General features: G+C 49.1%; 1 protein-coding gene across 1 annotated transcript in view; it reads left to right on the top strand.

The window, feature by feature from the left end:
- The window catches only part of atos (atos homolog atossa), a 104,233-nt gene that overhangs the window by 64,651 nt on the left and 22,661 nt on the right, over positions 1-16,921 (top strand). The window contains exons 4-5 of the mRNA XM_065426237.2: positions 11,528-11,712; positions 13,608-13,807. Of these exons, the coding sequence (XP_065282309.1) occupies positions 11,528-11,712; positions 13,608-13,807 (385 nt within the window). The remainder of the gene's footprint in view (positions 1-11,527; positions 11,713-13,607; positions 13,808-16,921) is intronic.

Raw genomic sequence — 16,921 nt, 5'->3', positions numbered from 1 at the left:
GGCACCTTTGCGCTAAATAGGTAGATATAGGTTCCCGTCTCGTTTCGTTTCGGACCCTTTCAAACAAAGGAAACGCGTGCCCGAGGGTCAAGCCGAACCTCTATAAGACTTCAGGCTCAGCAGCCCGATGCTCCATAGCCATTAGGCCACAATTTCCCGCATACTTCTCTCTTGACAAAGCCAACTAGCGTTGTGAGCCGTTTGGCGCGTGCGCCACGTGCCCGTTTCCCGCATTATTCCCGCGCGACAGCTATAGCGCTTTGTTAGGCTGCGTTATACTGCACCCGCCTTCGGCTTCGGCCCACATTCGCCAGTCGATTTCCTCGTGACCGCCAACGCTACATGCGAGGGCGAATCGGAAACTATATGCCGCTATCTTTTTTAAACCAAATTACGGCTGTAAATGCGAAGTCAGCATATCCATTTCCAGCGTCGCGCCTTTCTTGGACCGGCCCGGCCTTACCTGCCGGTAGCTCCGGGGCACGGCGCTGCTGTCAGTTGCTGAAGGTGGCGGTTGGGCTTCGCACGTTCGCGGCGTACGAGCAACGAAGTGGGATTTGTTTTCTGTGAAACAAGATGCGAACGCCTACCGAAATCCACAGGGAAATGCAGCCCACGTATGAGGAAAGGTGTTCCACGTTTTAGGTACGCTGAAGAAGCTTCTGGTAGTACAGCGATTCACGTGCGACGATGAAGCCAAGACAGCAGCACGACGGTGGTTCCAACGCTACTAGATACTAGTAATCTAGTAACGTTGGGTGGTTCCACAGTAAGCTGGACAAATTCTACCACAGGGACGCATCTCAAGTTTAGTGCTGCGATGGGACAAATGGGGTCTGAATTGGTGTGGGGACTATGGGGGAAATAGGGTAAGGTACGCGCAATAGTACGTATACGTATACCTATATGTACCTTTTTTTGCTAATAAAAAATAGGGCGCAAAGACTTTCTGATTCTTTTACCGCTTTCATGATCGTCCCAGGTAGAACAGATCTTAGTTTCTTCGCCGGAGTGCTAATTACATCCTCATTTTAACATAAGCTACACGACGTATATACACATGTGTGTATACCTCATTTGATACGCAATAAGATAAATGGCTGTGAATGTGTGCATGATAAAGGGAATGGACGATGTGCGGCTGAAAACGTGAGCGGGTTTTGATTATGGTGCGTATTCCAAAAGAAATCTTACTGACAAACGATTGCGCGTGAAGATTGCATTTCAGGTGCCTGTCTAAAACTACGCCAAGAAACTTTGTGCGATCAGATATCGGTATTAAGTTGTTGACAAGACTTCGCGGAGAAAGCTGACAGTCGGCAGCTTTTCGATTCACTCGTCGTTATATTTGATAATTATTATTTTTTTCAGCACTTGTGGCGGACCGGACACACAAGTCGTCTGAAACGTTGTTGCTGTCTTCCATACGCCTCGCGTTTCGTCGCGTCCATCTATATTGCGCATTGTCTCGGCATTATTCGCAAGCTCAAGCGTGCATACGTGCATACCCCTGCCGATACCTCCTTGGCCGTGGCAGGTTGACAGGCTCGCCGGCAATGCGCGCCGCGCGTCCCTGAGAGCTGAGAATGACAGCTCCTCGACTCCCGTGAAGCCTGCCGCGGCACCTTGCGGCTGGAAGCCGCGTATGACTTAGAATTCCTGGTGCAGGTGTTCACCGACAAAACGATGAAGGAGCTGGCTTCTTGTGCCAGACGGTCCCTCTGGACAGGGATGCTTCAGTGTCAAACCAGCAGCTTTGAAATTCTGTTGCGACCTCGCACCTGCAGACGCTCCGACCCCCGGCACCCGGCACTGTAACAACCCCCCTCACCCCCTCCCCTAGCAACCGAGGACGACAACACGGGAGAGGTTACAATAGAGCACGGCGCACTGGTGATCTCCACACTTCGATCCCGTTCAGGTTCGGAGAACGAGATTTCCACTTACTGCCAAATTCCTGAAAGGTTGCCAGAGATGTCGCCGGTTTTCAGCACTCAACTTTGACATTTCTGCGCTGTCAACTGTCAACTGGACCTTGGCCTCTGAGAGGGGGAAAAGTACCCTCTCAGCTCAAGTGCGTGTTCTAGAGGGTGTTGGTGTTCTCCTGCTTCGACGAAAGAGGAGAGCGACGCGGTTGACGTCAGCACCGTTCTTGCTTCGTTCCTACCGACGACGGGACGCCCAAAGGGATGTAAGGCAGAGCCGGCCCATTTTTAGGGAGAGAGTCGCCACCAGCCGCCTCTTCGGTCTCGTGCGCTCTTCATCAAACATGTGAAGAATACGTGTACAAAGTTTTTCTTCCGTTTTTAAACTTGTCCTGCTGTTTGCCCCAACTCGACATCGCATCGGCCACGAAAACCCACTCCCAACAAGCTGTAGTGTCATCTGGGCCGTCATTTCACGCGGTTGGCGCTTTTGGAATGCAATTCACTCGGCAAGCGGTGCAGTGCGCTTGGTCACCGACCGTCGCAGCGGCTGGTTCGTACAGCGTTTTTACCTGACAGTGCTTCATTATTTTATTTTAGCGATAACGGGCTTTCGCTCACTTGGCTCTCGGTACAACCGTACATTAGACCCACGTTGTGCCAGAGAACTACCGTCATCACCGTCATTGTCGTGTGGCCACATTATACCGAGTGTACGCGTTGTGCTGAAAAGTTGTATACTGAATGTGTGTTGGGTTGTTGTGCTTCGACACTGTCACCATTGACCATATTGTCAAGTTCCACTGCTTGTTTTTTTTTCTGATGTTTTCCTGTCTTTATTTATTCATATTTTTTTGTTCTCTAGCGGCCGTGTTGGCACGGCTTGACGACAGGCCACTGTAAGAACAGGCAGAATGCCGACATGGAACTGTCGTCGCACCGAAAATCGGTCGAGGCTCTGTTGACCTTTTTACGTGGCAGTGGCCTATTAGAAAGACTATAATGAATCCTATCCAGCCCCCTTTAGGTCATTTTTTTTTTCAGGCTTTTATTTTTGTCCCCGCTCTTCTTTCCGTGCTTGCTTCCCCTAGGGCAGGGTAACAAACCGGAGGCTTTAACTCTGGTTAACCTCCCTGTCTTTCTCTCATTTCCATCTCTCTCTCTCTCTCTCTCGGCTTTTTTTTTTGTCGATTCCTACATAGCGTAGCCAGCCTTTGAACCGAACAAAGCCGTCAAGATCGCGACTCTGCCAATATGGTGGGTTATCACTGTGTCCCGAATAGCGCCCCCGGAGTATGTTGCGGTATGACGTTTATGTACGAGGGTCGAATGGTTGCTGATTGAAGAACGAAAACGTTGTACATAGCCTTGCTGCTGTATTGAGAATTTAGGAGCGTTGGCATTGAGTAACATGTTAGGCGTCTCTGCGAGGATCCAGAGCATTTTATTTTTCAATCTCATGACGTGTTATCTTTAAAATACGAGAAACTCTGCGCCTAATTCCGCGTTAAAGGAAGACACGCGGTAAGGACACGCCTCAGCGTACCTTAATCTAATGAACGTCACGCAGTTGACTCTCAAGTTATCGTTAATTGACTCTGTAGTTATAGTTCACTACCCTTTGTGCTCTCTAACGAAAGATCGATGTTTGCACGAGACCTGCTTGTTCACCGAGTTAAATTCACCCCGGCCTCTCCCGCTACCTGCCTGTCTCCCTCCTACGTATTGCTTCTACGGGGAGAGTTTTTCTCCTTTTCGTTTTGTCTCTTGGCACGGACCGGTTCTTGCAGGCACAAGCCAAGCGTGTACATCCTCAGTACTTCATATCGTCTTACTTAGAGAGCTTTAGATTAGGGGACCCCAAGCGCTAGCATGCCCTAATGCTTGCCGTCCCCTTTACCTAAACCCTTGAATTTAGGTGCACCGACACGCCCCTTCGCAACAAGTGCGACATTTTTTTTTTCTCTATTGCATTATGTCATGCTTTTTGTGCATCACGATCTAGTTGATCTAGTTGATCTAGTTGGCCATTGATAGCGTTTTGGACAGCATGCTTGACAAGCAGAAGGTTTTGAAAAGTATTTAGATATGTAGATGACTTCCTAATTGTATTAAACAGACAGGATCCACCAGGCCACCAAGAAACTGTGAAAGAGATGCTAGATGTGTTTATGAAATATAGCCATGGGTTAGAATACACCTTTGAACTACCAAAGAACAATAAGTTACAGTTTTTAGACCTCGAGCTCAGCCTGGGAGCTGAAGTGCACTGGAAGTACCAACCCCGAGCGCAAAAAGAGCTCTTGTCTTATGAGTCAGCCCACTCTAAGACCGTAAAAAGAGCGATAGCCAAAGGGGCATTGGAATCGGCTATCAGGAAGTCATGTAAGCATGCCATACGGAGCAGCTTCCATCAGCAGATTGAAAGGCTAAAGGAGGCGGGGTTCCCACAGGCAGTTATAAGTTCTGTAGTAGAGAGTCTGCTCCAGAAGATAAAAGGGAAAGCAAGAAAAAACACGCAAGAACAAACCAGGAGATTAAGACCTGTAGTTGTACCGTATTCCCACCGCGTAGCCCACAACCTGAAAAAGGTCGCGAGTAAATTCAAAGTCCCGGTTGTTTTCTCAGCCCCTTCAAAACTTGCTACATTGTGCGCCCGCGTTAACAACCAGAAAACAGAACGCGTGACCTGCGGAACCCAGCATACCAATCCACTTGTCAGTTGCAAGGAAGGGGTAGTGTATCAAATTCCGCTCTCATGCAAAAAAGTTTACATAGGACAAACGGGGCGGTGTCTAAATGAAAGGCTGAAAGAACACGAAAGGCTACAGGAGAAAGGAACAGGTTCCAATATGGCCATCCACTGCAAAGAGTGCGGGTGCAAGCCTCGCCTAAGAGAGACTGTCATTCTGGACAGAAGTCGAGACAGCGTGGCCCGCGAGCTGAAGGAAGCCTTCCACATTAAAAGGAAGGGCATTGAATGCGTAAGCGAACCATCGAAAATTCTCTATAAAAGTGAGATGTCATTTTTAGAAGCCCATAGTTAAATCTGAGCAGGTTGCTGCGCCGCCCGCGCCTGGTGAACATTCCTAATCTTTTAGTTTTTAAGGGGTACTCCCTCACGGCGGTGTTTGTGTATCACGTTACCATTATCATTTATAGTCATTTGGCCCTGTACACCACGTGTAATCTTCACGAACGTCACATTCAAAATCGTTCTATCGCCTTTTGCCCATTTACCATGTGATGTTTTGACAATGCGCGAGTTGCGCCGCCAAATTTGTGTATATATATTGTGTGTTTCCGTCATTAAAGCATCAGTTGTCAGTAAGCGCTCGTCCGTGTCTCTTCTTCCTGTGTCGTCTGTTTGGCGCTATAGTACTTCAGTAATGCACCAACTAGCCCAACAAAAAGTTTTGCTGGACGATCTAGTTCCGTCGCTGAATCTGTTTACTTTGGCACTGATGCGTCACTGAAACCGTTTATTGAATATCGAGTCCGCCGATTTCCACGATTCGCTTTATCTGACTATCTGAGCGTCTAAAAGGAGTTGGAAAGGGGAGGGCTTACAACACTCGGAAGTCTCCTGCCCTGAGCTGGAAGTATTCAGCGCGGTCTAGCGTGCGTCACGGCTTGCGTTGACTCCGCGAGGCGCCGGCCCGAGTTCGCGAGCCAGCTGTCGTTGCGACGACCCCCCGCACCTCCCGAAATACGCGCGACGAAGGCCTGCTGCTGCAGCATCCTGTCGGGCCCCGCAGGCAGAAGGCGAAGAACGGTGGCGGGGAGGGCAAATTCTGTGCTCTGCGGTGACACGGCGTGCCCTTCGGGCTCTCTGCCTGCCCGTTATGTAAGCCGACTCGAAAGACTTGACAACGCCCTTCCTTGAGGGCTCCGGAGAGTGCGTGCACCCAAACCCATTTGAGACCACCGTGGAAGCTTATTAGTTGAAGGAGCTTACATTGATGGGAACATAATACTTATTGATGAAATTGCGTTGGCCTGTGGTATAGGAAACAGCGACTGCACGGTTGCGAGTGGTCGTTACGTGGCACTTTGCACGAATTCTTTTCACCCTTTTCCAGCGGGCCTTTCTGCTGCACCAAGTTCATAACTGTAAGTGACCGATCAAGAACGCTGGAGGAGCTCGAGCTCGCGCAAGAGAGCGCTGCGCCTGCGCTCCGCTCCGGGCGTTTTACCTAAACGAACAGGATGCGACCCGGTGTTTGAGCAACGGACGCACCGTGGTCACAAGTCAATGGCTAAGATGCAAGTGCGTAGCCGGATCAAGCTCACAGCATGTACACCGCTCTACTGAAAAATCCGAAAAGTGTTTAGGAGGGGGACATGCAACCTCGCGCAAAGCGTTCAGAGAACCTTCTTGAGCAGCGGTTGGAAGGGGCACCACAAAATGTGGATCTCCTTACAGACGGGTGTTCCGTTCGTATACATATAGCTGATGAACACTGTCGCCATTTGAGCGTTCACGGCACGGCAGCGCCCCAACGGGGCGAATGCCTGGGCGACGTGATTCGCTTGTGCTTTCTGCAGCAGCTGGCGAAAAAGTTGCTCGGCAGGGTCACAGCTCCTGTATCCTACGCGATGTGGTACAGGGACAGCTGCCGTTTCGCCATCTCGTCCCGAGTCGCGCCTTCGATGACGTCGGTGTGGCCCATTTCGCCGCGGCACACGTCCTCCGCAGTGTCTAAACGACACCCCGCCGAAGACTTGGAAGCTGGACGGCGATACCGGTCTGCAACGTGCTGCATCGTATACCCCAGATTTGCCGAACTTAGCCGGGCGACTCTGCAGCCAGCCTCCTCCTCCGAGCTGGTCTTCGAGGGTCGTTGGGGGCGGCTCTTGGTTTTCTCTCCAACGGGGCCCGGTTGTCGCGCCGAACCATCTTCGAGAGGAGAGAGCGGCGCCGGGTCCGCAGCACCGCGGGGCGTCCCCGGCCCAGTGACGAGGACGCCCGATCGGTGCCAAGGCTCGGCGGCCTTCCTCGTCACCGGCAGACACGGCGCGAGGGCGACGAAGGGCGCCGGTCATTGTGCGCGCCTTCCCTTGCCTTCCTACCTGCCGGGGCGCTTCCCTCACTGTGGCCGCCGCCTCGCGCCCGTGTCGTAAGAGGTCAGCCCTCGGCGAATGCAGCAGCATCGTCCCAGTGGCCCACTTGCACACTCGACGTGCGCTGCCTCTCCCCCTTCGTCTTCATGCGCCGCTTTTTTTCTCTCTAGCTTCCCTCCTCCTACCGTACCCTTTCGCGCTCGTTTTGGTGTTGCTGCACGCTGTCGCCTTCCAGCAACTTTCACCGACCTTCTCTCGTTTCCCGGGGCACGTCGTCGTCCTCCTTCCTGGACGGATTGGCCCTGCTCGTCCCGTTACATCGCCGTGCGCTTCGGTCTTATTACGCGGCTCCGAAGGGCCTTCTATGACCGTCGTCATGGTCAGGAGGAGCTGCCCAGCGAAATGAGGAAGTGGCCAACTTGTCCCGTTTCGTTTTCCTTTTTTTTTTTTCTCTATCCATCTTTTGTTGATGGCGCGTGTGTCGGGTCGCCCCCGGATGCGCAGTTTCGAGATCAGCTAAGTTGCGTTTTGGTCGCAGGATCCTTAAAGACTTGACCGCAATAGGCGCGCAAGGCCGAACGTCTCATACGCAACTACTTGCTCTCGAAGCTGCCTATCAACCTAGCTATACTCGAGGCAAATGCGTTGAGCATCTGTGGGGTCCATTTGCTTATTCTACTAAAATGCAGGTACCCGCTACGCACCAAGATAAATATAGAATGAATAAGTGGGACGGGATAGGGCTCTGTATATTCCCGCAGGCTGCGTAATGTGCGCTACACGTCGATTGTCGACGCGAATCCTTTGGTGGGTCACCGAAATGGCGACTATACCTTTGTGTTCTCCGTTCCGACCGGCTGATTCTCCCATGTACAGAGCCGATTCACGACGTAGATTTCAACGTATCTGTTGCCTTCCTCGTCATTGGCAGCCAGCAGTTGTCGTTATACGGTCCCTGAGAATAGCTGCGAAAGCGACAAAGCGCGCGGCGCTGCGTCACTGCGAGCGGAGCAGCTGCTGGACCCCGCGCGGTCTCTCTCCCTGCGCTGGCCTACGTGCCGGCCCTGGCCCAGCCAACGCCTGGCAACAGCCGGGTGCTGCAGCACACCACGCGCGGCCGTGTTCGCTGCTGTACGTATTTGTCGCAGTGCGCGTACAGTCGCAGTTCTTTCTCTACCTGCAGCGGCCGCGGTGGGAGGAATCGCTTCTCTGGTGCGCGAGGTTTGGCGGCGAGTAAAAGTGTAGCGTGCGTGACGCGATGCTACACGGACGAGATGGGCGGGAAGGGGGGTGTTCCCTGCCCCCCCCCCCACCCCCCTGCGCCATACGCGCGGTTACCAGAGCGCGAAGCGGAGCGCCGCGCCATCAGCTCGGCTCGCGCTCCTGTGTGCCAGATATCCCCCTGGCCCACTGGATTTCTAGGTCGTGGAATCCTTTCCGGAGTTGGAAGGAGGCGGGGGGAGGGGTTGCGTGGACTCCGCAGGGTGCGTCGCTGTTCCTCGCGCACTTCCTGTTCCCTCGAGGCGTGTGCTTCGAGGGACAAGCGAAGACGTTTCGGCCGGTCCGTGAGCTGCATCTGGTATCTGTTGTTATATCAAGTCCGTGAGCCCTCCTTTTTGCCTGAAGCTGCGTGGCTGAAGGAGCTTAAGTCGCCAACTCGGTCTCGAGTCCCGACGGATATATGGTGCGAGATGTATTGTAGTGCAAGTCAACGGATTCGTCCCTTGATAGCCTTGAGAAGGAGAGCGTATTTCATTTCGTTAGAATAAACGGTGCATTCCTCTGGGGCAAATAATAAATTAACCGTGACAACAGATGCTTCGCTAGAAAGACAAGGGCCGCCCGGGCATTAAATCGAAGCGAAGGTGGCCTTTTATCTGCTCCAACGGTCCTGCGGAAGCTACCAATTAACTTTCGAATGTACAAAGTATCGTCATGTTGCACGCGATGATAATTTCGCGGCCGCCATGTTGGATGACCACTAGAACAACGAAATCTACGTTTTTATTTTTGGCGTTCTGCGACACATTTGCGGGGCGGCCAAAAAGTTCGCGGTCACAACATGCTCACTGCTTACCGGATTCCCTACGACGTGCCCAACATTCCAGTGCTGTTTCTGTGCCACTTAAACCGAGTTTACAGTTACAATTTCGTTCGTAGCAGTCATGGCCATTGAGCGCTGCTTGACGTGTCCTCGGGTCGCTGACTGCCGGCCCTTACTGACCTTTAGTTGCTGCGAAACCCCGGATGTTGTTAGACAGAGGGCGCTCTCTTTTTCGGAAGCTTTCGGAGCAGCAGGCTATAATAATGTTCCACTGACTTTAAGCTATGACTGGCGAAACCCCGGATGTTGTTAGACAGAGGGCGCTCTCTTTTTCGGAAGCTTTCGGAGCAGCAGGCTATAATAATGTTCCACTGACTTTTAGGCTATGACAGGCGGTTGGCCCACAAGCCCTCTGGACAACCGTTGTCCTACGGCAAGTCCCGACAATCACCGGCCACAGATATTGTCACTCGGTCGCCAAGCGACTTCGAAACTTTGGACGCATATGCTGCACATGACAACGGTCTAACGCGTGCGGTCGTGTCGTCGAGCTCCCCGTGATAGATGCTTAGCGCTGTAGTCCTGACCACGGGAGCACACCCCCACGGCGGCGAAAGGTTTGGAAAGGGGGGGAAGCGCACGCCGGTGCTGCTGCGTGTGCTGTCGGGGCGGCCCCATCGCGGAAGCGGAACGATCGTGCTGCTCTCTCTGCACGTGGCACGCGCTATTGGCAGCGCTGCTAATTATAACACCCGGCCCCGCCGCGCGCCGTTGCGCGTTCTGGCCTTCGCGGTGGCTGGCGGTGGTGGCGCTGCCGCGTGCGGAAGCCCGCTTCCTGGCCCCGGTGGCTTACGCCGTGCGGACCGTGCTATTAGTTTCGGAGCACGATCGAGCGCTTCCGTTGTTCGAACGCCGGCTCAATTCAACTTGCACTTGGGCGTCGATGCCTTCCGCCACCAAGTATTTGCATCGGTTGTCGCTTGGGTTGTCCCTGATTCAATTCTTGGGAAATTGCGCTTCCGGTGTACTCGCGGCTGAGTGGCTTTGTGTTGCTGAGCCTGATATCGCGGCCACATCCCGATAGGTGCGAAATAGGGAAAAAAAAGAACCAATGAAAGAATAGATAATTTAGGGCAATATTTTGTTTTCTGAACCAAAGCAGGTTATGGCAGAAGCAGCGGCCGTTGAGTGGCATAGGAGCAATGAAATTAGTCGCTGACAGGTTTGCAAGTATATGGCAGTGAAACATGTATAAGCGTGCATGGTCACTGATCTGCATAATTCGAGCCACTAGCCAGGTCCCAGTGTCCTTTGCTTGTTTGGAAGGCCATACTGGTTTGTCAGCCACACGCTTTCTCTAGTGGCACTGCCTAGAGGGCCCTGTTGAATTTTTGCTGTTGACGCACCATCGCTACTGACGAACGCATGCAGGATTGTTGCACATGCCACTGAAGCATGAAGTTTAGCCATGAGAAGCTCATGCATGCAGGAGCATCATGATTCATTAAATATTTCTAAAACCGATTAGACATGTCCAAGCATTTATGCATGAGCGAGGGGAGCATATATGCTGTCCCATGCTGCCTGAAGCAGTGTCAATCCAAGGCAATGGCAAATGCATGTGCCACCTGTCACCGTTTTGCGTGTTTCTATTATTTTTTTCTTTCTTTTGCCATAGTGGTGAAAGATGGCACCATCATTCCTGGAGCCCCCATCCATATGTGCAGCATCGCTCATAATAAGCTATGATGCTTAGACATAGAATCCAGTTAATTTCTGGTAATTATTATTGCACAGCCAATGAGGTCAGATTTCAAAAGATGCACAGCACCATAATCTCACATGAGTGCCCATGAGACGGCATGTCACTTGGCCTTCCATGAGGTATTTCATGTGTGCTGCCTTTATGAATGTACTCTAAAATGCTTAGGCATAATAGGTAATGGCACCTCTTTCTGGATGTCTAAGTGAACTTTAGATGATAGTGAAATTCCGTGCAGTTATATGTGCTTTGTTCTGTCAGGGCAGTAGCTAGCAATTCAGCTACAATGGCTTTAATAGAATGTTTACAAAATATGGCTCTTGGACATATGAAGACAGATGTAGGGATAGCAGTGGTATCAGGGGAAATTGTTTAGAAATACCAGGCACATAAAAACTGTTTTAGGGATGGGAATTATTTTAGGTAAGACAAATCCCCTATCTCTCCATAAACTTTGCCAGCAAAGAAGAGGCTGTACATTTCAGAATGAAGTACAGGCTCTTGGTGATTTGTACAGCCTTTTTTACTCTTTCCTTCCCCGCCCCCTATAAAAATAATAAATGCCTGAATGGCGAGGCTGAGAAAAGTGATGTAAGAAAAGTAGAACTGCATCGAGACACGTCTCTCAGGACTCTCACAGAAACTCTGCAGCAATTTTGCAGGCGTGACTTTTGTACTACGAGCACCAGAAATGCTACTGTAATTGATGAAACTGTTTCTTCTGTACTGTAGAGATGCACCCAGCAGTGGAGGAAGTGAAGATTGAGCCATACGAGTTCTTCATCGATGTGGGCAGCCTGGTGCTTGAGGGCCGGGTGCCATCCCGCTCAGGCAAAGGCTACACTGAGGGCCTTCACTGTCCACCCACCACTTCGGGACAAGCACGCCATCAGTGTGACCCCACATCAGTAGTTGAGGTATTTGCTGTCTCTGATCCACTGTCATACTATTTGGAACTAAAGGGCAAGAAAACGAACAAGAAAGGCAATTTCGCTTTCCATACCTACTAATGTGTGCTCAGACACTGGTGCGATACCAGCACCTGTAATTAATTTTGGCGCAAGTGTGTGTGTTAACACCTATCTATGCCATGATCGCATACTACTTTACAAATAGTTAAGTATACAAAGTTACACATTCTATTTCTTCCTGTTTGCATTTCATTTTGAGATGCATTAGCATATGTGAACGCATGACTGCAGTGGTATAATTGCTGCCATTGTACTGAGGCTTTCAGATCCTCAGCTGGTTCAAATCTTCAGGCACGTTTTGGTAGCCATCTCCAGTATCGTTTGATGAAACAATATCGTGCAAAATGCAGGTTGCAAAGATGTTCATATTTCCTCTTTACCCGAATTCTTTCTGCTCTAGCACTTCGAATATTGTTCCCACACTTTTGAAAGGTGGCACTGTCGGCTGTACAGTGGCAAATCCAACAAAACAACAGTTGATGCCGAGTTTTCTTTCAGAATGGCGTGCATGTAAGTATGTTTTTTTTATTACGTATCCCCTGTTTGGGCAGCTAGGATGGTCGTTAGGGCCTCACCATCACACCCTGTAGCACATAACGATTCGTTGGTCCATCTAGGCTGTTGAGGGTTATGGTTCTTAGCAATGCAGGCCACCTGCAGGACATCACTTGGCCTCCTGCACTGCAGAGGAGGCTGTCACTGGGTGGTCAAAAACATGTTTCACCTTCAACCACTTGTATTTTGTTGAGGCTGTCTAACATGACAAGCTTTGAACACCAAATCCGCATTCTTTTTCAAGCGAAGCTTGTATTGCCTCACTTGTGTAGGCGCCGCCACTGTTGCCATACGAAAAAACTCAAGCCGTGCAAAAATAAATATTGCATGTCGGGTTGTGGATTCGAACCATCGACCTCCGGGTTGCGAGACAACCACACTAACCAATTCAGCCACTCTTCAAATCTCCTCTATGGCTATACCAAGTAAACTTTAACGGGCTTGCCCCAACCCCCCTCTAAACATATTGTGGTCACGCCACTGCCCAAGTCATGAGCTGTCATCCTCGAATAGAAGAGCACATGATCTCTGCGTTCTCTCAGTACTAAACTCTGGGACAGAACTATGAGAATTAAAAGGAAATTTTAAAGGAAACTGAAAACTACATGGGTAACGAAAAGCGAAGTTCGGAAAACGATAGGTATGTACACTATGGACTAGAAGAATGGCTTAGTGGATTTGTGATAAAATGTAGGTAGATAGTACTCTAGTTGAGGATAAGAGGTGGTGGAGTTGGGCATGCGATATGACAGGTTTGTCATTGTTTCCCACACTTCCTGTTGGTACCATCCCCGTTTTTATACTTTGAAGTAGCATGCCAGTGCCACACTTCTTGGAACCCTTTTACTTTCCTTGAGTGGCAAAATCTCATTCCCTTGGATGGCCCACCTTTTCCTGCCACTGCATTTTATTTTGTTTTATTCCCTGATTTTATTTTATTTTAATGCCTGATCCTTGCCGCAGTAGTATGTTTATGTGCCTAAAAAAAACTGTGAAGTGCACATTTTTACCAAAAAACATTGAGAAAAAAAGAAAGGGTGTGATACTTCATCAAACTGTTTATCCCACCATGACAGGAGTAGCAAAGACAGATGCAACATTCTCCCTAAAGATGTCATGTTGTAGCTTTCAGGGTCTTTGTAGTTGTGCTGTGCCCAACGTCTCTAACCTTTCCTGCTCTTAAACCTCATTTATCTTTCTATTGTAGCCTATAACTGTCCTTGAGCAAAGTAATCCACACTGCTATGCAGCAGGCTTAGCTCAAGCATACCACCTTTTCATTGCAGTGCCAGCGATATGAGGTAGCCCTGAAGCACATGCTGATGCTCTGGAGGAACAGCATCCCTATGTCTGTGGAGGTCCTGCTGTCGCCGGACTGCACCCAATGCAGCAGCTTGGACCACACAGGTGGCATAGACATCTCCTCGGCACCAGATACGTCCCATCTTCTGTTGGAGCAGTGGTACATCCAGATGCTCCCGAGACGGTGAGTGCGCAAGAAATAAAAAAAGTTGTGGATGTTTGTACAGTGAAGTGTTGGCAATGACTCTACACGAGACAGTGGGAGAGTGCCTCTGTTGGGAGAGGGTGGCTTCTATGGCTGCCCTCTAAGCCATGTCTGCACAGTCTTTCAGGTGCTTGCTGGTTTTGCTTATGGTAGGGTTGCACAAATTGTTAAAAAGATTGACCACTACAGTACATTTCCATTAATTTGACTCTGGCTAATACAATTTTTTGGTTAATTCGATCCCAATTAAAGGTCCCAGTTGAAGTTTGTACATTTTGATAGGTCCAAACTTTTGTTATTTCGAACCTGAAATTGGCCTTTGCCATATAACTTGAACTTAGTTGGTCAGCGCACATGTGCCTGATCCCAGTGGTGGCCCCAGCGGTGACTCCAATAGTGGCATCATCTGTCTTGGTGGTGCTTAAGGTACAGTGAATGCGTCAGACATGTGACATGTCTCGCCGAAAACGCCGATCTTCGGCTTGCCACAGGAAAATTTTTAAGTGAAAATGGTAGCTCACAATGAATAACAGACTGCTTACCCAATTCTACTGCGGTCCTTTTCTCCAAGAAAATTAGTTCGAAAATTGCCTGTGCGGTGTTATCCGATATGAAACCAAAACCACATTCGCAAACAGTCTGCTGTCAGGCCATTACCATCTCAAGATGGCAACCATGGAGGGTGATAGAAAAGCTTTTAGCATAGCATGATGACAACGTGCTGCTATGAAAGCACATATTTATGAAAGAATATATATTATGAAAGCACACTGAAACTAAGTTATTTTACATATTAAGCTAATGGCAACAAGTTATGCAACATGGTTTTGGCATTCCTGAGAATTGCATGCATCACATGACAGATTGATGCAGTGGTTAGTCTAGGCATGGGTCACCATCCTGTTTGTGATTGTTGTGGAGTCGCTTGATAAATACAGAATATGAAACGTGCTATAGACCATACGGAGGACATGTCGTGGTTCCTCATAGTTGAGGGATAAAGTGCTGTTTGAGAGCGATGAGGATGGACATTAAGTAAATACGTTTACGTTCTGTGAAGGTAAAATGCACTGGTACGTTTTTTTTTTCCTATTGCCAGAACTAGACATGGTAAGCTTTCTTTTACAAAAAGTTAGGTATGTGTTCAATTTCTACTTTGTTTATAAGAAGCTCAATTGTCATTTCCATGTTAACTTTTTTTTTTTTTTCAGTTTGAACCCATCAAAAGTGGGTGCATGTACAAGTTATGGGTGTGTTAGAATCGGGCAAATACTGCCAAATGCATCAACAGTGCGTTTTGATGTTTTTTTTCTGCTTCTTGTTTCATTCAACATGTCTGATATTTCAGCTGATTTCGTTGGTCCTGTCAGGGTAATATTAATAGCAATCTATTGTATACAGATTTTGTAGCAAGTTATTCCGTTCTGCTGTTTCTGTAACAGCTGCAAGATGTTCTAGCTCGTCATTGGACTTAATGACAATCATGGGATGAAGTACTTGGGTTATCTAGCAGTGGGTCTGAAGGTGTCATCATACACTTTTTTTTTGCATTTGTTCACCAAAGTGCAAGAAAATAAAACTCTGGGGGTGTCCCATTGTTTGTGACCCAGTGACGCCAATTGGATAGCTTACCAGCAAAGCCCGAGATGTGGCAAGCTGCGGAGTTGAACTCGAGTGTTGAACTCAAACCAAACAGAGGACACACTCCCAACATTGGGTCTAGTCGCTGGTAGCCGATTCCTTGGGTAGATTGTAGTGGTTGCAATTTGCACTAGTTACAGTTTCAAATTCATGTAATCACAATGACATGTAACTTATGTGGTCACGTAAGTTCATTGCTGAGACTCTTATCATGTGAGTTTAGATGTCATTGAAGAGGAAATTTGGCCTGAAAAGCTTCTAAACAGTTCTAGTATATTGGTTCATCAAAATACGAGGGCAAATCAGTAAGTCCTTGCCCCCTATTTTTTATTAGCCAAAATAAGCTACATGCATCTAACTACAAATATACATACTATTCTACGTACCTTACACTATTTTTTCACATAGTTCCCGCACCGGTTCAGACATTTGTCTCATCGCAGCACTAAATTTGAGATGCTCCTGTGGTAGAATTCGTCCAGCTGACTGTGGGAACCAACATGGTACTGCTGTCTTGGCTTCATCGTTGCGTGTGAAACACTGTCTTGCCAGGAACTTAATCAGCTGACCGAAAACATGGAAATCACTAGAGGCGAGGTCCGGACTGCATGGTTGGTGGTCCAGACTCTCCCAGTGAAATGACCGAATCTTGCTGGCAGTTCTGATTACCACATGTGGCCTCCCATTGTCGTGGAAGTTAACCGCGCTGTCCACATTGAATCCCTTGTCGTTTTTGCCTGATGGCAGCCAGCAGATGCGACACTGTGGAACAGTAACTGTCGGCATTGATAGCTGCACTTTGTGACATGAAATCCAGCAGGAGCATTCCTCGGCAATTCCAGAAGGCCATTAACATCACTTTCCCAACAGATCGCACAGAACTTTTTTTTTGTCACAGACGAACCTGGATGTTTCCACACCATGCTCCGCCACTTCGATTCCAGCGTGAAATGCAGTATTCATGTTCACATCGCTAGTAACAGTGCGGTCCAGGAAACTTTCACCCTTCTTAGCATACTGTTGCAGATGATTCAGCGAAGCAATCATTCGCTTGCCTTCCATCATGTCACCCAACCTCTTAGGCACCCACCATCGTGAAACCTTCCGGTACCCTAAGGACCTGTGAATGATGTTGTAAACACCCCCATACAAAATGCCAAGCTCCCGGGAAATGTCCTTGAGGAGCACATGCCGATACGCTTCCATCATTGCATCCAGACAGGAAATGTTGTGATCAGTCACCGACACATTTGGCCTCACCGAATGCTCATTGTCATGCAAGTCTTCACGGCCTTTTGCAAACTCGCTGCGCCACCACCTCACACTTCTCAAAGCAAGACATCTTTCCCTATATGTGGGCTGCATTTCCCTGTGGATTTTCATGGGCATTCATCCCTTGCTCCAAAGGAAACAAATCGCACTTTGTTGCCCATCAACCGCCATCTCCAACAA

Source organism: Dermacentor albipictus, chromosome 4, assembly GCF_038994185.2.
Source record: "Dermacentor albipictus isolate Rhodes 1998 colony chromosome 4, USDA_Dalb.pri_finalv2, whole genome shotgun sequence".
Lineage (NCBI taxonomy): Eukaryota > Metazoa > Arthropoda > Arachnida > Ixodida > Ixodidae > Dermacentor > Dermacentor albipictus.
This window is presented reverse-complemented; position numbering and strand designations above follow the sequence as displayed.